A 22736-nucleotide genomic window follows, 5' to 3' on the forward strand; every position below is an offset into this window, starting at 1 on the left:
ACTGAAAATTTTCAGACCAAGAGTTGAGGTACGAACTAAGCAGCAAGAACTGAGAACCGTTCACATGCTGTCCTACTGACTTGATGAAAGTTCCAAACCAAAACCGCTTGGGCTGTCTCTGGGTTCCCCTGATCCATAAGACAAGTGAGATTCAGGAACACCTCATAAGATACATAAGCCTGAAAAACGTCCAACAAAACTGAGAAAATACACTTTAACTTTGTCTCTGTCATATAAAACCACTTAATAATATGTGTATTACGATTTAAATGCAGCATATATAGTACTTCCTCAACGACGCCTGATGGAAGGAAAAAACGTTCTACATCTCGGCCTCAACATTCCGAAACATCTTCATTCCACTGAGGAAATGCACCCGGGCTTATATGTAAGCATCTTATTCACCTAGTCATGCTCACACGATAACTCAACCCGTCTAATGCTTTATTCCTCAGACAAGTCTACCTAGCCCGTACCCTGTTTCAAATATCGTGCAGATTCTACTTCATAAATCCTCAACTTTCTTCCCCTGCTTCCTAAACACGAATCTTCCCGGAGTAAATTCACGCTGTAAACACACCCAGGGCTTTGTTTTATACAGATTTCTCCCCCCTGGTCCCAAGAGAGGTTGCTTTCCCTTCTAGATCCAACGGAGGCCAAATACTGCCATCTGGGGTCACGGCTTCCTCTCGCCGCTGCCGCCGTGGAGCGGACTCGCTGGGTTCCGGATTCCCCGCGCCGGCCCGAGCCTCGCACCCCTTCCTGTCTCCGTCTGCCCACGGTGGGCGGCGGGCGCGCGGCGCCCAGACAAAAGCTCGGGCCGTCGGGCCCACCGGCCCCGGGCCGCCCACCCTCCGGGCCGCGGGCGTCCTCCAGCCCAGAGGCCGAGGGTCCCGGTGCAACTTTGGAAACAGAAAGGAAGGAGGCGCCGGCGCCCGCAGGTCCGGGTGCGCCCAAGGCGGCCGGCACGCGCGTGGGCCGCAGGCGAGGGCGCGAGGGGAGGGCGAGGCGCGCCCGGCCGCCCGCGCCGGCGCCCGCAACTTGCCCGCGGGCCGTGGCCCGCGCCCCGCAGGGCCCGCCCGACGGCGAGGCCCACATTGTCCCCGCGGCACGGCCGGCCACCCTCGCGCACAGACGCTCGCACACGCCCCCTGCCCCAGCCGGCTGCGGGGCCCGTGGCGCTCGGGCGACCGCCGGCCTGCCGCGCTCCTCCACGCCCCGCTCGGGCCCGGCCCTGGCAGCCCCGCCGGCGGCGGCTGCAAAACTTTCTCCTCATCGTGGCGGCGGCGGCGTCGCGGCCGCCCGGGGCGCGTCAGTAGGTCGGTGGGGAGGTCTGGCGGGAGGGCGGCGGGTCCCTCCCTCAGCCCCACCCCGACCCACCGACCTGGTCCGGCTCCGATTCATAGTCGTCGTCCTCGGCGCTTACGGACATGGCCATGGCTCATGGTGGGCCCAGGCTCGCGCGCGCTGACATGGCTGGAGCGGCGCCGCCGCCGCCGCCCGCCCGGAGCAGGCTCGGCTCGCCCTGGCTCGGGCTCGGGCTCGGGCTCGGGCTCGGGCTCCCGCTGCCGCGAGGAGGGAGCCGCGCCGCGCGCCTCACACGCCCGCGCGGGAGGGGGTGGAGAGGGGCCGGCGCGGGGAGGGCCGGGGCGCTCATGCATATGCATGAGGCGATCCAGGAAGGGGCTGGCCCCCCGGACCGGCGGGCCAATGGCGCGGCCGCGGCGCTCGGGCCGCACACAAAGGGAGCCCGGCCTGCGGTGACACGGGGGCGGGCCCGCCGAGGGCGGCCCCTCGCGGCCGGAGCTCCGGGACTGGGGCTGCGTGGGGGCGTGCCCCGCGCCCCGCCCGGCCCGCGCGCCGCGGGGTGCACATGGGTGGCTGCACGCCGCCACTGCTCTAACAGGAAATGCACGCCCGACCTGGGGTGGGGTCTTTTGTGTGGTCCTGCGGGGCGTCTCGCAGGAGCCCCGGGGTGCACGGTCACAGGGAGCGGCCCTGAACGAGACACCAGGCACGGGTCCCTGTGCCCCCAGTAGCGGGCACACGGGCTCTCGGGTTTGTACAAGCTCTGGGACCAGGACCTGGTATGCCTGCGAACCCGGGAGTCCCGTACCCACTGCAGGCCCGCTGGCCCGGGTACAGTCTGGGGAGCCAGTTCCCCAGGACGCCGGCAGTTGTGCTGGGCTGGTCCCCTAACGTTGCCCTCTTCTACCCTCAGCTTTGCCTTTCCAGGTCGCGAGGGAATCAGCGTAAAACGTGGGGTGGTACAGACGGGAGTTCCAATCGAGCTGCCTGCCTTGGAGGCTGCCAGACAGAACACCATGAATGCACTCTGCCCTGAGGTGGGCGCCCCACTCTCTTGGACAGGAACCCCCGCTTCCTGAGGTGCCCAGGGGTCGATCTCGGAAGGGGTGAGGGCAGGCCAGAACCCAGTCTCCTAAAAGACTGGCAAGTGCCTGAAGCTGGCCCAGAAGGTGTGGGTTTCTAAATTCTTAAACTGGAAACATTCCTAATGCTTACTCCTAAAGCAGCCCACCCTTGCAGAAAACTCTTAACTGGAAAAAAAAAAGTCTAGGGGGCACTTATGCCAGCAGCCCTTACTCTGAAGGAGGAGCTCAGTGACCATTAGCTAGAGTGATCAATGCTGTTATAAGCATCAAAACCACAGATAAACTCAAGCTAAGGAGCAGAGTGACTTAGCTAGGTAGCTGGCATACTCATCATCTAACTAGGAATGTCCAAGGTGACACTAAACATGCATACACGCACCAGTTTCTTCATCTGTAAAATGGGAAGGTTTGCGCAACCAAAGGATCAGAGGCTTTCCCAAGAAAAAGTTCATTAGCTGTGAAATCTGGTGACCAATTGTGCAGTGTCGTCCAACTGTTAGTCATGCCCAGGCCACTGGCCATGAAATCCACTCTGAGAACAGAAGGGACCCACAGGCAGGTCATGGCCTGGGCTTTCAAGGAAGGCAGAATGTGTAGTGGATGTAAAACTCAGAAGGCTTCTAGCAGGGAGTCTGCAGGAGTGAATAAACAGGGATGTCAGTTTTACTGAGTGGATTTAAAGTCCCTCTGAAATTTATACACCCACTGACACTATGGGGAAAAACTCCCAGCAGACCTGCTCTTTACCTGTTCTGAGTTTCCTTTCTCCCTTCTTACATTTTTCACAATTCACTCAAGGTTAACAAAAACTTGTGGTTTTGAAAAGAATACTCCCCCCTCCATCTCAGTCCACCCCCCAAAGTCTCAGCCTTTATCAAACTACCTTGTCTGGACTGAAGTCTGTATCTGGTGTATCCCATGACCTCTTGGGGGCCACTCCACCCAGAAGGAAGTCCCTTAAAGAAAGAGAGGCTGAAAAAAATGCTAATCATGCTGTTGCTTCACTGTAATTGGTCAAAACTGCAAAGGTACAGAGATACACAAATATCATAATACCTCAAGAGAGGTATGGAAACAGGACTTTTTCTCAAAGGTCTTTCTCATTCCGAATCAGGAGCGCAAGAATATTTAGACTTGTCTTTGGGCTGATTTCTTGTGAGAATTCTCAAAGGCTCACTTCTGTATTTAAGGAAGTAAAAAGTTCTCATTTATCATAGCTCAAAGAAGAGAAAGGGAAAGTGTTGATACACAGAAGCTGCAGCTAACACAAAACTTCCTTCCGTCACATCATTTCTGAGCTAGAAGGGGCCTCACCAGACCCTCTCACTTTACAGGTAAGGAAACTGAGGCTCAAAGAAAATTAGGAGGTAGCTCTGAAGCCCAGGGTTCCTTACATAACACCATCCAGAGACCCCCTCCAGGGGTCCGGACAATAACAGCAGCTAATGTTTACTAAGCATGATTGAAGGGCTAGACCCCATGCTAAGTGTGATGTAGATATATCTCATTTATTCTTTTACACAGCCCCGTGAGGAGTGTTCCATTGTTCACCCATTTTACATATGAGGAAACTGAGGCACATCGCTGCTAGGAAGTGAAAGGACCTGGATCTGAACCCATAAGCAGCTGGAGCCTGCAGCCTGGGCTGTTAATCACATCGCACCAATGCCTCGTGCCAGAGACGAGAGGAGGATGCCAAGTGAAACCAGTGTGATCATCCAAGTGAAATACTCAGACTTATGCAGAAAATTAACTGTCCCTTACTAAATTTTGCAAATTCTGTGTTCTTAGTTCAGATATTTCAGGACGGATAGGTATGGTTTTGGTAACCAGTCTGCTGTCTGATGGATCTGTGGGGGCTGATGTGGAAGGAGGTGGGTCCTCTCCAAACTCTAACAAGGCTCCTGCCAGCAGTCACCACCCTAACATCTTTTAAAAATTCCTCATCTGACACTTGCAAAGGGCCTCTTAACATCTCTACTTCCTCGATCAAGCTTCCTTTAGCTAACTGGTACACACAACTATCCAACGTTTGTTTTGTATTAATAGTGTGCTGGACTGTATATAAAATACATTATGCCAGCATTTGCCCAGTACAACTGCCACCTTAAAATTTAGCATGTATAGGGGCTTCCCTGGTGGCGCAGTGGTTGAGAATCTGCCTGCCAATGCAGGGGACACGGGTTCGTGCCCTGGTCTGGGAAGATCCCACATGCCGCGGAGCAACTGGGACCGTGAGCCGCAGTTACTGAGCCTGCGCGTCTGGAGCCTGTGCTCCGCAACAAGAGAGGCCGCGATAGTGAGAGGCCCGCGCACCGCGATGAAGAGTGGCCCCCGCTTGCCTCAACTAGAGAAAGCCCTCGCACAGAAACGAAGACCCAACACAGCCATAAATAAGTAAAAATAAATTAACAAAAAAAATTATTATAAAAAAAAAATTTAGCATTTATATTGTGCCTTAGGCTCGTCCTTTCTCCCTTTTGACCTCCTTTTCAAGTGACCCTAAGAACTGAATGGTCTCCCAGCTCCACTTAGCCAAGGCTTACATTCTTAGAAAGAGTTCCCCAAAGCTGATGCCACCAGGGCATTGATGCTTGTCCTGAACCAGGAGGATCCAGAACTCTCACCAAGTGGCGAGGAAATAAAACAAAAACAGATGGAAGCCAAGTCAGCCTCAGTCACAGCCGTCACCCACTTCCCTGCTTTCTCTCTGAGTATCATTTAATGTTCTGGTCGGCCTAGCAGATCATGACACCGGGAGTGATCCCAGTCTGCCCAGAGATTTTGCCCAGACTTAGCCACCAAAGGGCACTGCAGGCTGTCCCAGGGCAGGGACAGGCAGTGACCTAAGGTAAAAGGAAGAGGGCAGCCATCCCCTCCAGTCCTCTCCATCCCCACATCCAGGAACAGGTAGGAAAAGGGACAGACTAGATAAGTGCCCCCTGGAATCTGGGATCCATAGGGGAGGGTTTCCCTGGCATGTGGCCCTTTTCCTTGTGCCCATGTCACAAAGGGCATGGCTAAAGCTTGGGAACATTATTTTCCAAAGGATCGGGTCAGGGAAAGAGAATGAATTCTCTGTGTCCAGACAAGTGACTGGCTGGCACGCTCCTGAACCAAGGGACACCATTTGTAAGCGTGTCCCTAAGGAAGGAACAGAAATGATACAAAGGGTTGCTTCCTAATACATGTAATAATGTATGTTTAACAGGTAATAGAGAATGCATGCTTCAGCTATTTTACTATTATTTTGCCATTTGTCTCTGTTCTTCAATAGGTTTTTCCCTGTTAACAGCACAAGGACAAGGTCTTTTGCAGAGTTATTCTTCTAATAAAACATAAATAAGAGAAATTTTTGCATCGTGTCACACAGCAATTTAGAACTAATTCCAGGGTTGCCTGGATAAAACTATGGTTCAAAGAGTGACCGTATGACAGACAAAGGGCTACAGTGATTTCTCTTAAGGAAATTACTAGTGTTATTTAATTGCTTTTTATTTTCCCCCTGAAAAATCATTCCACAAGCATTTAAAACCCACATATATCTGTCATATGGGTCCTTTAAAGAGACCAAGCTTTCCGTTAAATAGGGTTCCTCTCCTAATACTGTCTCCTTAAATTACCAAGATCAACCAATAAATATTTACGTTCCCTGGAAGATTTGTGACTGTGCACAGGATTTTTTTTAATTAGCTAATTTAACAGGTGACTGGCATTGATCTGAGAAATGCTTCCCGCCATCCACCCCATTTCCAACTCAATCACTGACCCTAGAAACTTACTTCCCTTCTCCATTCATTTCCCTACAAAAATCCAGGCTAAGGCTGAGCCCTCAGACAATTCAGACAACATTAATGGATGGACTTTACAATCCCACCCCCAACCCCCAGAAAATAGGGGCTAAAAATACATAAAATGCCAGTATAATTCGGACCTACAACCAGGACTTTTGTAATTTAAAAATATTTCTCTTAACAGGACCAAATCTCCCCCTTGGTTTCCTTCCTTACCAGAGCACCCAAAAGACCAAATCCAAAGCTTACTCAAAATGGGATGATAAAGCACACAGTAAAGAGGCGAAAGAGGATTACAGTTAGCAGCTCTGTTCACAATGATCAAATGGTGGAAACAAATCAAATTCTGTGCATTGATGAATAGGTAAACAAAACGTGGTCTCTATCCATACAATGGAATATTATTCAGCCATAAAAAGGAATGAAGCGCTGACACAAGCTACAGTGTGATGAATCTTGAAAACATGATGCTAAGTGGAACAAGCCAGACACAAAAGGCCATAGACTGTATAATTACCTTTATATAAAATATCCAGAATAGACAAATCCATAGGGACAGAAAGCTGATTAGTGGTTGCCAGGGGCTGGGTGGGGGGAGGGGGAATGGGGAGTGACCCCTAATGGGAATGGGGTTTCTTTTGGGAGTGATAAAAATATCTTGGAATTTAGAAAGAGGTGATGCTTGCACAACATTCTGAATATGCTACATATTACTGAATTCGTACTTTAAAATGGTTAGTTTTATGCTAGGTGAATTTTACTTCAATTTTTAAAAAGTGTGTATGTGTGTGTGTATATATATACATTTTTTTTTTTCTTTTCATCAGTCATCATTTAAGAGTGATCTTAGTTCCTATTCCTAAAAGGTAACCTGGTTAGGAAATGTAGCCCCTAAGTCCTGGAGCAGGTTGAAATTAACCAAACCAAAGTGACAGCTGAATCACCTCTTCAATGAGCTGCTAACAGTCACTGTGGGGATCTGATGGGCTCTGACTGCACTTGAAAGCCCTTCACTTAGGGACCCCTGACAAATGCAAATACACACAGGTTGGTATGGTCAGGAGTAGGGATGGGGGGGTACAGACACACACACACTGATACACACTTTGGCTACTCCCTAGGGACTCTCTTCATTTACATTCTTGCTTTCCTTTAAAAATGGCTCATCTCCAGCAGGCCAATTTGCCTCTAAAAGCCCCCTGGATCTATGAAAATTCACGAGTTTACCATGACACTCAAAATAGAAAAAGTCTGACAAAACTCATCTGTCACCATTTTAAGCAGCCATTATACCAACTCCTTAGTTTGAAAATTGGTATTTAAAGGGAAAGAATTAAGCCTGTGTACTGCCTTATCAGGAGGAACTGTATTTAAGGGTAGCTCCAATTGATGAGGGAAAGCTCTACAGAAAAAACTTCAAAGCTTCATTTTCTTCTTCTTCTTCTTCTTTTTTTTTTTTTTTTTGCCTGTGGGATCTTAGTTCCCCCACCAGGGATCGAACCCGTGCACCCTGCAATGGAAGTGGGGAGTCTTAACCAATGGACCGCCAGGGAAGTCCCAAAGCTTCAATTTCATCTCCTGATAAAATTATTGATACAGGAAAGAATGATAACGGGTATTGAAACTATCAGTGAATGGTAGAGGGAAGCACGGGCCCCACGTATTCCCTTCCAGATTATGCTCTGGAGGAAAAGAGGGATGAACATAACTGAATAACGGGGGAATAATCAGACCACCATCACCTTAATCCATGATATTTAACTTCAATCTAACCAAGCCTTTAGACCTAGTTTCCAATTTACAGAAATTACAAGAGACAGCGAAAAAGCTAAATGACACCACAAGAAAGCAATCAGACAAATGCATAAAGTGAGATATTCTTCAGGACATGGTTCCATCTTCTCTACCAATCAATATCCTGAGAAAGGTCAAGATTAAAAGAGAGAATTAAGAACCTGGATTGGATCCTGGTTGGGACAAAGTAGCTGTAAAAGATAATTTATATGACCCAGCATTAGGAGGAATTGTCAGTTTTGCTAGGTGTAATAATGTTATTTCAGGTATGGAGAAAAATATTCTTCTTTTTCAGAGATGCAAACCTAAGTATTTAGGGGTGGAATTGTCATGATGTCTGTAATTCTCTAAAGAATACTTCAGCATAAAAAATTAAGTTAGTTAAAAAGAAATAATATACCCATTAGGATGGCTATTATCATAAAACAAACAAACAAACAAAAAACAGAAAATAACAATAGCAAGGATGTGGAGAAATTGGAACCCTTGTGTATTGTTGATGGGAATATAAATTGAAACAGCCGCTGTGGAAAACAGTATGGCATTTCCTCAAATAATTAAACATATAATTATTCTATGATTCCAGCAATTTCATTTCTGGGTATGTACCCAAAAGAATTGAAAATGAGGACTTGAAAAGATTTTTATACACCCATGTTCACAGCAGCATTATTTATAATAGCCAAAGGTGGAAGCAACCCAAGTGTCCACTGACAGATGAATGGTTAAATAAAATGTGGTGTATACATACAATGGTATACCATTCAGCTTTAAAAAGGAAGGAGATTCTGGTGCAAGCTACAATATGGATGAACCTTGAGGACATTATATTAAGTGAAATGAGCCAGTCACAAAAAGACAAATACTGTATGATCCCACTTATATGAGGTACCTAGAAGAGTCAAATTCACAGAGACAAAAAGTAGAATAGAAGTTACCAGGGGCTGGAAAAAGGGGGAATGGGGAGTTAGTGTTTAAGGGATTAAGAGTTCCCATTTCAGATGATGAAAAAGTTCTGGAGACTGATGGTGGTGATGGTTGTACAACAATGTGAATGTACTCAATGCCACTGAATGGTTAAAATAGTCAATTTTATGTTATGTATCTTTTCCCACAATTTAAAAAGATGTGATAAAAGATAAAATTAAAAGATGAACCTAAAGATTACCATACTAAGTGAAGTAAGTCAAACAGAAAGACAAATATCATATGATATCACTTATATGTGGAATCTAAAAAATGATACAAATGAACTTATTTACAAAACAGAAACAGACTCACAGACCTAGAAAACAAACTTATGGTTACCAAAGGGGAAAAGAGGGGGGAGAGATAAATTAGGAGTTTGGGATAAGCAGATACAAACTACTATATATAAATAAAAAACAAGGTCTTACTGTATAGCACAGAGAACTATATTCAATATCTTATAATAACCTATAATAATCTATAATGGAAAAGAATCTGAAAATTATATATTTATATATATTAAACTGAATCCCTTTGCTGTACAACAGAAACTAACACAACACTGTAAATCAACTATACTTCCATTTAAATAAATAAATAAATAAATAACAAATAATAAATAAATAAATGAAAAGAAATCAAAGAAACAACACCATCCCGCAGAAGAATCAATCAATTGGGAACATTCAAATCAACAAGCTTCCTCAGGGCAATCCCCAACCCAGCCCCTCCTGCCATCTTGTACCATAAACATTAACTAAGAGAGAAATGAATCTAAATAACAACAACAACAACAAAATCAATCTTATAAGTGAGATTATCTCTTCACTCCTGCAAAGTGCTTTGCTGTTTAGTCCTTTACATTCATTGGTGGAGAAGTTCAGTGGTTTAGAGCAGGTTTTACTATAGCGTTCACTTCCCACCTACTCTCTTTTCGTATAAAGTTCCCCTTGTCCCAATAAATATACTCCCCCTTCCCACCTTTGTAACAAGAATCAAACTTAAATAATGCAAATGTTTCACCTGTGTTCACATAATTGTGCCCCTTTTTTCTCTAGATCACCCAAATTTGGGGAGCAGATTATCTCACAACATCATTTGGTTGCACACATATCCACTGTCCTAACAAAGCCAAATTAGAGAGGCGGGTTAGTGAGCGTGGCGGGGAGAACATGACAACTTATTCCCAATGTCAGTGATCAAGTATTCTCCCTTAAAATAGGAAATATACAATGGCATTTGACAAAAAGAAAAGTTTGAAGGATAGACCAGTGTTCCAGAAATATAACCATGATAATGGCAAGCAATCACTTACAGTGCCTGCTTGGCTTTCTAATTACTGCACCAAAGGCAGGAGCCCTCAATATCTCAATTGCTTTCCAAAAATTTGTCTTTGGCATTATTAACACAGACAGCTGAGCAGGTTATCAGACTAAGAAAGAAATCCTGGGCTGCAGACTTTAATTACAAGATATTTCAGCTGAACGCTGTCTTAAAGTTCCAATAAAGTGGTTCTAAAATGATACAGATGATGGCTGAAAAATTCCAGGTGAGAGATAAGATCTTTTTAAGTCCAGGAGGATAAAGGGAGATGCCTAAATGTGAGGGACAAAAGGGTCCAGGGAATACCAAGAGCCCTTCTTAGTTCTCTTCTATTTACCATTCTTTTAACAGTTGGCTGGGACTGGGACACACAAATTAAAGTAAGGAGAGAAACTTATTCTCACCAACGAGATGACTCAGAGGCATTTGCAGAGCAGGTGAAAGAGGGCAAACAGAATGAACTGATTGAATACAACTTCATCTTTTAGAAGCTCTGGGGAAACTTTGCTATCAAGTTCATTCATTCAATAAACATTTTCTGGGAGCAATCTTGCATGACAGGATACAAAAATGGATAAAGAAAAAATTAATAAGACGAGCTCCAGTCTCAAGAAGATAACGGAAGCTTAAGACAGATATGCAACAAAATGCAGACTAGAATGTGGATGTCCAGCAGAGGGAGAAATGCGGGAAGTCTATCTATCAGTCAGGATCTCGGCAGGAAATGGATGGCATCCTGGCACCCTCACACTAGGTCATGGAGGGGAGTTTAACAGAGGCTCAATTTGCAGAGTACAAGTGGGGTTAACAGAAGCCAGCAAGGCATGGTGATGCATCCCAAGCCTAAGGACAGTGATGAGCCATTACCTCCCTTTGTTACCAGAAATTCAGAGAGAAAAGCTGGAGAAGGCCAAGAAATAGGAGCCGTGGTCCCCAGTGGAAGGAGACAGCCAACCTGCAATGATCCCATAGGGAGAAAGCTGGGGGAATAAATACCCCAGCCTCTCTCTCCTCCTGTCTTCCCATCTCCTGCCGGTACCTCCCTCCCTAGGCTGAGCCCAACCAGAAGCCAGAGATGCAAGGAACCTCTCTGATGCAGCCCACACAGCAGGCTTGAGGAGGCTGGAGAGGATCTGGAGGCACAGCTAGAAGACATCCAGCTCAGGAGGCTTCCTGGCAAAGAAGGAATCAGGTTGAGCCTCGAGACAGAGAGAACTCATATGTGGGAAAATAAGATGGGCATTCCCAGAAGGAGAACAGTATGAGCTAAGGCCAAGACTGTCAAGAAGATGGAAAATATGGAGTAATTCAGTTCCCCTGCAGTGTAGAGAGGCCAGCATGAGATTCTAAGGCAGAGCAACATCTGGGGTCATGGGACCTCAAGGCCAGGGTAGGTATTTGGGAGATGACTTTAAAGAAGATGGAGGGACTTCCCTGGTGGCGCAGTGGTTAAGAATCCGCCTGACAATGCAGGGTACAAGCGTTCGAGCCCTGGTCCAGGAAGATCCCACATGCCGCAGAGCAACTAAGCCCGTGCACCACAAATACTGAGCCCACGTGCTGCAACTACTGAAGCCTGTGCATCTAGAGCCCGTGCTCCACAACAAGAGAAGTCACCGCAATGAGATGTCCACGCACCCCAACGAAGAGTAGCCCCCGCTCGCCGCAACTAGAGAAAGCCCGCGCACAGCAATGAAGACCCAACTCAGCCAAAAATAAAAATAAATAAATTTAAAAAAAAATAAAAATAAAAGAAATAAAGAAGATGGAGAGTCACTGAAGGTGTGACAAGTTTACAGGCTCAATTGTGTCCCAAAATTCACATGGTGAAGCCCTACCTCCCCAACACTTCGGAACATGACCATATTTAGACACAGGGTCTTTTTTTTTTTTTGGTTGCGTTGGGTCTTCGTTGCTGCACGCAGGCTTTCTCTAGTTGCGGCGAGCGGGAGCTACTCTTCGTTGCGGTGCATGGGCTTCTCATTGCAGTGGCTTCTCTGGTTGCGGAGCGTGGGCTCCAGGCACCCGGGCTTCAGTAGTTGTAGCGCACAGGCTCAGTAGTTGTGACGCACGGGCTTAGCTGCTCCACAGCATGTGGGATCTTCCTGGACCAGGGCTCGAACCCGTGTCTCCTGCATTGGCAGGCGGATTTCTAACCACTGCACCACTAGGGAAGCCCCTACACACAGGGTCTTTACAGAGATGATGAAGTTAAAATGAGGTCATTAGGGCCCTAATCCAATATGACTGGTGTCCTTATAAAAAGGAAATTTGGACACAGGCACATACAGAAGGAAGACAATGCAAAGACATAGGGAGAAGACGGTTAAGACTATCTACAAAAAGCCATCAGGTGACTTCCCTGGTGGCGCAGTGGTTAAGAATCTGCCTGCCAACACAGGGGACACAGGTTTGAGCCCTGGTCCAGGAAGATCCCACATGCCACGGAGCAACTAAGCCCATGCGCCACAACTACTGAGCCCACGTGCCACAACTACTGAAGCCCATGCACCTAGAGTCCATGCTCTGCAACAAGAGAAGCCACTGCAGTGAGAAGCCCTCGCACCACAACAAAGAGTAGCCCCAGCTCGCCACAACTAGAGAAATCCTGCGCACAGCAACAAAGACCCAATGCAGCCAAAAATAAATAAATAAATTTATTTAAAAAAAAAAAAAGCCATCAGGGAAGGTTACTGTTCTCTCCTGCCTGGATCTCATGTGTGGAGACTCTACAAACTTCCACTTTCTGGCTTCAGTTCACACCACTAAAAAAAGGGGGGCCCTGATGGGATTCTGGTCATATGGTTCAGACACTAATGATTTTGGAATCCGAGCTCAAATAACTGGTCAGACCTGGGTCTCAGCTTGTAAGAAACCGTGGCATCCCTTGACCGCCAACAATCTTCTTTCAGTGGGATTTTTCTGTTGCTGATGTTGGAGAGAACATTACCCAGAATGAGCAGACCATCTTTCGTGGGTATTCTTTTTTTTTTTTTTTTTTTAATTATTATTTATTTATTTTTGGCGTGTTGGGTCTTCGTTTCTGTGCGAGGGCTTTCTCCAGTTGCGGCGAGCGGGGGCCACTCTTCATCGTGGTGCGCGGGCCTCTCACTATCGCGGCCTCTCTTGTTACGGAGCACAGGCTCCAGATGCGCAGGCTCAGCAGTTGTGGCTCACGGGCCCAGTTGCTCCGCGGCATGTGGGATCTTCCCAGACCAGGGCTCGAACCCGTGTCCCCTGCATTGGCAGGCGGACTCTCAACCACTGCGCCACCAGGGAAGCCCTTGTGGGTATTCTTTGATCAGGGGTTTCTGCTGCCTGCGCTCCTGGGAACCTGCGGGCTTCCAAACTCCACAAATGACTTAGCAGTCACTTCAGGAAGCCCTGGGGATTCCAAACTAGGGTCCCAGACTGTTGTCCACTTGGCTCCCCTCTCTACACCCTCCCCGCCGTCCACTCTCTGCTATCCTGGCCCTGTGGTCCCTGCTGTCGGCCTCCCCACACCTGCTGAGCATCTCCTGTTCCCGTCTCCCACCAGGCTCTCACGAGGCCTCTTTCAGCACATTCTAAGACAACAGTTACCCTATCGCTCACAGGCCTAGGACTTCTCCCTCAGGTGGAGTGCGGAGGACCTAGAGGAGAAGCACTTTCTTAAACCAGCCCCATCGCAGGAAACGCCAGCTGTGACTACTTCCGCGAAATTAAGCCATTCAGGCCCTTACTTGAGATTCAGTGTTTGTCCCAGCCAGTAATAATTTAGGGATGGGAAATGTCTCTAAACCAATCACCCCCTTCTGATCCATCTCCTCCTTCAGTGTCTTCTATTTCTGCCTTCTGGGTGAGCAGATTCAGAATTCATGTTTACTTATAAACCATAATTATGAAAAAGTATAATTGCTATCACTGACTGATAGGCTACTATAGAGGTATTTTACAGACAGCCTCTCACAGCGAACTTGTAAGAAAGGCACTATCGGCCCTTTTTACAGATGAATAAACTAAGCCTCAGACTTGCCCACGACCACACAACTAGTAAGTGGCCGAGCCAGGAGTCAATGTCCGGGTGCATCTGACCCCAGAGTTCACCCTAGTTGTGCATGAGAATTACCTGTGAAGCATTTAGAAAGTGCAGATTCCCAGGTCCCACCCACCCCTACTGAATCAGAGTGTCTCAGTGGGGCCCAGGAAACTGTATTTAAAAAAAAAACAAAAACAGAAACATTCCCCAGGTAAAGCAGATGCCACCAGCCTGAGGACCGGTCCTCATTAGGCCACACTGCCTTTCTAGAAAATTATCTGGCCCTGAGTAGGCAACAATAAATGGCAGTCATCCTCCCCCTCCTCCTCCTCCACTGTACATCACCAGCTTAATTACTCGGGGGAGACAGGAGTTGGGAGCAGGGCAGAGTGGGAACAGGAAGTACATGGGGGCCTCTTTTACAGACTTATGTGCCTGTCCTTCAGGGAAAGGCTGCGTGTCACTCCCGGGGGACCCCAGACTTCTCAGGTCTCCCAGATCTGAATGACCAAGTGTGGAGGAAGGGGAAGAGAAACAAAGCGGAACTGAGGGTGACACAGACATCAGGTGTGTGTGTGTGAGACTTCCTCCCGCGGTTCCTGTGACGTCCCCGTGAGGGAGGTGATCCACTAACTGCTGAAGAGGGCTGTCCCCATGTCCCCGGCAGGGTTCTCACTGGTATACTCTCCAGCCTCTCTGCTCCTCCACGCAGAAAAACTTGCCAGTAATTGAAATTCAAGAAGCAGCCTGGTTTGGCCACTAGAGATTAAGAAGCAAATGCATCAACATGCTCGCTTTCCAGGAAAGCTTCATCTCACCTCCTTCCTCGGTTTCCTTCTCTGGGAACCAACCCACAAGCTGGCTGAGTACAAGCGTCTGGCTGGTGGGCAGAAGGTCAACTTGCTAATAAGGCTGAGGTCAGAAGTCGGGCCTCAAAGAAGTTCAGTTCCCTCAGCTTGGTTCTAAGGTCACAGACAGGCCCCCAACTCCTACCACTCGGTCATAATAGGAAGTGGCCAGAGTACAGACAGATCAAAACAAATCCATCACCACTGGGGAAAACAGCCAATCAGGGGAATTGTGACAGAGGGTGATTCAGTAGCATCTTTGATTTGAAAGACACCACATCAGAAATGACCTCACGGCACCTAATGAGTTCCAGAAAGGGACTTTCTTCTCCAGGAGGCAAGGTGGGAGATCAAAGCATTTCTTGCGAATCATCATTTAGCATTAATTACTTAAGTAACCTGAGCCAGACCCAGTACGATCCGACTTTGCATCCTGACAGCCTCAATGAGCAGCCTTGATCTTTCAACCCAACCCGCATCAAACTGGGAGGAAGCCGACTGCAAACCTGGGAATCAAGAGACCGCGGGCGGCCCAGGCAGTCAGTCGTTTACTTACTTCTTCCCTTCCTGTTAACTTTTTAACCCCACCAGCCAGGAAATGCATAAATACAGCAGCCAGCCTCCCCTCCCCCTGCCCTCCACCACGTTTCATTGAGTTCCTCAGGCGCAGGGACAAATCTGGGGACGAACACCTTCGATTCACAAGCTGTGTGGCCCCAGGCTTACCAGCCTACCTCTCTGAGTCCCCAGTTTCAGCTGCATCATGAAGACAATCCTAACCCCCTCCCAGCCTCGACGTAAGAATTAAATAAAATCTAAAAACTGTTGCATACATTTAGAAGGAATACCCAGAGGGGTTTTGGTTATACTGGCAATAATTTATTTCTAGAGCTGAGTCGGGGCAGGGGGGAGTCATGGTATTCATTATTATGTTATTTATTCCTTTTTGTATAATTTATAATACATGTTATGGGCTTAAATTGCATCCTCCCAAAATCCATATGTTGAAGTCTGAACCCCCAGCACTTCAGAATGTGACTGTATTTGGAGATAGGTCTTTAATGAGGTAACTAAGTTAAAATGGGGTCACTAGGGTGAGCCCAAATTCAGTATGACTGGTGTCCTTATAAGAAGAGGAGATTAGGACACACACAAAAGGAAGACCATGTGAAGACACAGAGACAACAGCCATCTACAAGCCAAGGAGAGAGTCCTCAGAAGAAATACATCCTGCCGGCCTTCCCTGGTGGCGCAGTGGTTAAGAATCTGCCTGCCAATTTAGGGGACACAGGCTCGAGCTCTGGTCCGGGAAGATCCCACATGCCGCCGAGCAACTAAGCCCGTGCGCCACAACTACGGAGCCTGAGCTCTAGAGCCCGCAAGCCACAACTACTAGCCCACGTGCCACAACTACTGAAGCCCGTGTGCCTAGAGCCCGTGCTCCACAACAAGAGAAGCCACCACAATGAGAAGCCTGCACACCACAACGAAGAGTAGCCCCCGCTCGCCACAACTAGAGAAAGCCCGCGCACAGCAACGAAGACCCAACACAGCCATAAATAAATAAATGAATTTATTTTTTTTAAAAAAAGACTCTTCAGCTCTATTAAAAAAAAGAAAGAAAGAAATACATCCTGCCAACTAACACCGTGATCTCAGATTTCTGGCCTCCAGACCGGTGAGAAAATTAATTTTCTGTCATTTAAGCCACTCAGTCTGAGGTACTTTGTCACAGCGGCCCTTGCAAACTCATACAATAAACTTCAAATAATTTATAGAAAACTAACTAAATTAAAAAGAAAACGATTGTGCTTGTATGGCTCTAATCAAAAAGACAGATAATAGGTGTTGGCAAAGATGTGGAGAAATCTGGAACTCTTATAATTGCTGGGAGGAATAGAAAATGCTGCAGCCACTTTGAGAAACAGGCAGTTCCTCAAAAACTTCAACGTAGAGTTACCATCTGACTAGTCAATTCTATGCCTAGGTTTCTACCCAAGAGAAATGGAAACATATGTTCACATAAAAACCTGTACATGACACAGCGTCATCAATCACAATAGCCAAAAGGTAGAAACAGCCCAAATGCCCATTGACAGATGAAAGATTAAACAGACTGTGGTCCATCCATAGAGTGGAATATTATTCAACCCTATAAAGGCATGAAATACTGACAGATATATAACTTGGATGAACCTTGAAAACGTTCTTCTAAGTGAAAGAAGTCAGTCACAAAAGGCCACATACTGTACAGTTCTATTTATATGAAATGTCCAGAATAGGCAAATCCATGGAGACAAAGTTTCCAGCAGCTGGGGGAGGGGCGGCTTGGGGGAGTGGGAACTGACCGCTGATGGGGCTTCTTTTAAGGGGGTATGAAAATGTTCCAGAATTAGATTGTGGTGTTGGTTGCACAACTCTGAATATTTTCAACGTACTAAAAACATTTCATTGTACACTTTAAGTGGGAGAACTGTAAGGTATGTGAGTTCTATTTGTTTCATTATAAGGTGTTTAAAAAAAAAGCCTGGCGCTCCACAAGCACTGTTAAACGTCAAAGGCTCTTACTTTTTCTCCCTCTCACCCACTCCTTCCCAACCAGCCTAAGGGCTCCAATTTCTCCCACCAGTGTTGATACCAGCCACACCCAACTTACGTACAGACCAGTGCTTATAAACCAGTCCTCCAAGGGAATCTTAAATAAGGGCTACTCCCGCCAGAAGCCAGCTTCCTGTTTCCAGGCCTTGGGAGAAGGGGCGGAGCTTTCTTTTTAAAAAAGAAAATGCCTAGAAGCCCCTGAGGAGTGGGCTAAGGGTCTCCAGACAGGGCACATTTGTGGTCCTTAAGTGATTTCCCCCAGAGGCTGGTTTGGACCCCTCCATTAATTCTGAGATTACAGTGAGTAGTGGCAAGTGTGTTTCTTTAAAAGCCCATGCTCTCAGATGTAGAGAACAAACGTATGGACACCAAGGGGGGAAAGTGGCGGGGGGGATGGGTGGGGGGATGAACTGGGACACTGGGATTGACATGTATACACTAATATGTATAAAATGGATAACTAAGAAGAACCTGCTGTATAAAAAAATAAATAAAATTCAAAAATTAAAAAAAAAAAAGCCAAGCCCATGCCCTCTACAAACCCTAATCCGTCCTGTGGAGCAATTCCTCAGCTAGGAGGGAAGCAGGCGGCAGCAAGGCAAAGCCACGGTTTCCTCTGCAGGTTCAAAGCAGCCGTGGGACCTGGCTGGGCTATTTCAAGTTGCTATGTCTGAAAGCACGGTTTGTGGTCTGATAAGTGACATTTATATTTATGGCCCATGTAGGGGAAAGTCAACTCTAAAACCCCACTCACATCCACAGATTGGGGAGCTAAAGGCAGATGTGCAGGCAACTCCTTTTCATTCCTATGGCCACCTCAGTTCCCACTAAGCTTCAAAGAGAATTAGAATTCAATACCCACAAGTACTTTCCCTATTAACAATTCCACATTTAGGAATATACCCTAATGGGAGTTCCCTGGTGGTCCAGTGATTAGGACTCGGTGCTGTCACTGCCGTGGCCCCGGGTTCAATCCCTTGTCAGAGAACTAAGATCCCACAAGCCGCACAGCGTGGCCAAGAAAAAGAAAAGAAAGAATATACCCTAAGAAGATAATCAAACAAAAGTGAAATGAATAACCCAGAACAGCACTGTCTAATAGAAATATAATGTGAGCCACATATGTACTTTAAAATTTTTTTGAAGCCACATTTTACAAGGTAAAAAGAAACAGGTGAAGTGAATATTAATAATCCATTTTGTTTAATATATCCAAAATTTTATCATTTCAACTAGGGTTGCCAGATTTAGTAAATAAAAATACAGTATGCCCCATTACATTTCAGATAAAGAACAAAAACTCTTTTTAGCATAAGTATATCTCGTGCACTATATGGGATATACTTACAGTAAAAAAAATGTATCTGCTGTTTATCTGAAATTCAAATTAATTCATTAATTTATTTATTTATTTATTATTTATTTATTTTATGCCTGTGTTGGGTCTTTGTTGCTGCACGGGGGCTTTCTCTAGTTGCAGCGAGTGGGGGCTACTCTTCGTTGCAGTGCGTGGACTTCTCACTGTCGTGGCTTCTCTTGTTGCGGAGCACGGGCTCTACGCGAATGGGCTTCAGCAGTTGTGGCACACGGGTTCAGTAGTTGTGGCTCGCGGGCTCTAGAGCGCAGGCTCAGTAGTTGTGGCGCACGGGCTTAGCTGCTCCACAGCATGTGGGATCTTCCTGGACCAGGGCTCAAACCTGTGTCCCCTGCATTGGCAGGTGGATTCTTAACCACTGCGCCACCAGGGAAGCCCTGAAATTCAAATTTAAATGGGCTTCCTTTTCAAAATCTGGCAACCTTAATTTCAACAGGCAATCAATATAAAAAATAAATTAAATTGGTATTGTGCACTGTTCTTTTTTGTACTAAGTCATTGAAATCTATTGTGTATATTATACTGACAGCACCTGTCAATTTGGGCTTGCCTTATTTCAAGTGCTCAATAGCCACATATGACTAGAGGCTACCCTTTTGGACAGTAGAGATCTAGAAAGTTCCTCTCAGTGTTCTTTATAACAGTAAAAAAAATCAGAAATTAGCAAAATACCCATCAACAGGAAGGCTGCTTAGGTTACAACTGACATTTAGAGCACTTACCATGAATCAGCCCTTGTCCTACGGACTCTGCATGCATTATCTTGTTTAGTCCTCACAATGACCATTTGAAGTAGGTACTGGTATAACCCCTTTTTACAAATGAGGCAAGTAAGATTCTGGGAGCTTATATAACTTGCTCAAGAAAGTGGTGCAGCCGAGGTAGGGCACTGGTTGAAAGTTTGGTCTCTGCTGTCAGACTGATCTTTGCATCCTCGGCTCTGCCAAGTAACCTAACAAGTAACTTCGTCTTTTTAAGCCTCAGTTTCCTCATCTGTAAAACAAATCACAAGTGTCTATCCGACAGGATTGCTGGAGTCTAAATAAGACAGGGGATGCAGAGGACTAGGCAAGGCAACCCGCCCCTGGTAAATTCTCAGTGACGTCACTACTATTCTTCCCAGCATCTTTGTCCTTTCCTGTTTGATCAAATTTTTCATGATGAGCACCAACCCTTTTTTTTTTTTTTTTTTTTGGGCCACACTGCAAGGCATGTGGGATCTTAGTTCCCCTACCAAGGATCGAACCCGTGCCCCCTGCATTGGAAGCGCAGAGTCCTAACCACTGGACCGCCAGGGAATTCCCCAGCATCAACCCATTTAGAAAGAGAAAAAAACTACTTTCAAAAGAGGAGAAAACAGCCCACAATGCAGCTAGAGGTCAAGGGAAGGAAGGAAATATAGAAGAAAGGAGAGAGGGGAGGAAAGGAAGAAAGGTGAGGCATCACTTCCCCAGTTTTCTGAGTGACCACCAGGGGGCAGTGCCTGCAGTTTCCACAGCTAGGGAAAATGATCCCTTTTAAAATAAAAAAGTTGCAATGAACAACTCATCAACACCATTCATCTTAACCGGGGCGCCCTCTCCCAGGAATTCCCCCTGAAAGGCTGCCAACATTCATCTTACAGGAGATGTGAAAAAGCAGTGGATTTATGGTCTCCCAGCTGTGGGTGATCTGTGTCTTACCTTTGGCGTCTTCTTTGGCCAAGTGACTACCGGGACCCCAGTGATGGCCAGATTGGGGTCGTCATCTGCGTGCTCCTTCAGGACATTCTGTGGTGAAACAAAGGAGCCATATTAGCCCAGGGTAGAGGGGATGTCTCTGAAGGGGGCTGGAGGCTGCACCTTACCCAGCGGGGAAGTCTCTGCAGAGTCACTGCCTGTCCCCCCAACTCCACCAATACCCACACACTCAATAGAAACCAAGCAGCCGGGCTTCCCCAGGATCCACAAAACACAGAACATCCCCTTCTCCAAAAAAATTTTTAAAACCAAATCACACACCTCCCTACGACTTGCATGAATGTATCACTCACTGATCATACTTTTGACACCAAACATTTGTCCAGAGCTCCAGGGACTCTCATGGACCCAACCTGATTTAATCCTTACCATGTCCTCTGGCAGGGGGCTGGGCAGTGACCCAACTGATCCTCTAATGTACACAATTCGGCTACGTACTCAGAGAAACAAAAGCAACCACGAGGTCTCACCCATGAGCCCTGCCTCTGGTTTTCCATCAGTTGGCAAGCCGTACGTATTCTCATCCTGGTGTGTAAACACATGGCATTGTTTTTTTGCATCAAGGGCCCTAAACACAAGTAGATACTCAATCTGGTCTGACCAAGCTTGGAGTCTGCTAGCCATGTGCTGGCAGAAAAACGGGCTGTGATGGACATACTGCCAGACTGTGTGAGGGTCCCCCACACAGGCACTTTGTGTTCACTCCTTTGTGGGTGGTTTCAAGGTTTTTCAGGATAATCCTGACTCTACCAGATTTTGGCCTCGTGTGCTGCTAACTTTAGAATCTCATCAAGGTGTAAGATGTCACTCCACTGAATCATCCCTAACTTATTGGTGAGGCAACCAAGGTTCAGAAATGCTCAAAGCACTTGAATGCCGCCCCAGACCAGGAGGACAGAGCCCCTGGACCCTGCTCTCTGGCACCAGACTACCTGCCCCGTGACCATGTCACACATGGGTTTTCTGGCTGCATCTGCAGCATGCCATAAAAAAGTGTTTAGGGATGGACACAGATGTGTTACTGGCCTATTCATTACTGGCCTACCTCGACCATTAATTTTTGGATTGTACAAAACATTCCTGCAGAGACATTTAAGAACAGAGTAAGTTGCACAGTAGCACTTAACAGGAAGAGCAGAAGAGCTGAGAAGATAAATGTAGGTGAAGATGATTTTAACTCACTTTCCCAAATCTTCACCAGAAAGAATCTAACTCACTTCTAACTTATCTACTTATTTCCTACTTTTATGATCATCATTTGGTTGCCCGATTTTTCAAAATGTTGGGACTTCCCTGGCGGTCCAGTGGTTAAGACTCCACACTTCCACTGCAGGTGGCACGGGCTCGATCCCTGGTCAGGGAACTAAGATCTCACAAGCTGTGTGGCGGCAAAAAATAAATAAATAAGTAAAAATAAAAAGTAAAATAAATAATTTTTAAAATAAATAAATAAAAATTCTTTAAATGTGCCTATTACCTCAAACCCACCTGAACAACTCCTTCCTCTCCCCACAGAAGGGGGCCAACAGCACCGTGGTCAAGGGTTTGGCCTCTGGGGGTGCCTGGGTTCAATTCTCAGCACGTACAACCTTCTCCAAGTCCCAGAGTCAATGTCAATGATTTATAAATGCTATCTATAAAATGTCTTGGTTCACTGCTATATCCCCAGCCTCGCACAATGACTAACCTACAGTAAGTCTCCAGTAAATGACTTAAATAAATAAATAAATAAAGCCACAAATCCCCGAAGAGGGACTATCTACAAAATGCCTAACCCGTACACCTTAAATCTGTCAAGGGAGACAAAAACAAGCAAACTCTGAGAAACTATCACAGACAAAAGGAGGGAGAAAGGACATTAGGTAAAAATTGAGGAAATGTGAAT

At 46.5% G+C, this 22736-nt stretch overlaps 1 protein-coding gene and 1 long non-coding RNA gene across 15 annotated transcripts in view; one reads left to right on the plus strand and one right to left on the minus strand.

Annotated features, from left to right (window-relative positions):
* The window catches only part of KDM2B (lysine demethylase 2B), a 122962-nt gene that overhangs the window by 30016 nt on the left and 70210 nt on the right, over positions 1 to 22736 (minus strand). For 11 of the 14 annotated variants that reach the window (XM_082418013.1, XM_082418017.1, XM_082418007.1 and 8 more), the window contains one exon: positions 20795 to 20881. In XM_082418013.1, the coding sequence (XP_082274139.1) occupies positions 20795 to 20881 (87 nt within the window). Of the gene's footprint in view, positions 1 to 1384; positions 1633 to 20794; positions 20882 to 22736 lie in introns of those variants that run through there. The other 3 variants (XM_082418012.1, XM_082418011.1, XM_082418010.1) reach the window with 1 other exon arrangement.
* Positions 1915 to 6359, plus strand: LOC309640032. The gene is made up of 2 exons (XR_014251996.1): positions 1915 to 2345; positions 3611 to 6359. It is a non-coding gene; the product is annotated as an uncharacterized lncRNA (long non-coding RNA).

This window comes from Balaenoptera physalus (assembly GCF_965194825.1).
Source record: "Balaenoptera physalus genome assembly, chromosome: 12".
In the NCBI taxonomy this organism is placed as follows: Eukaryota; Metazoa; Chordata; class Mammalia; order Artiodactyla; family Balaenopteridae; genus Balaenoptera; species Balaenoptera physalus.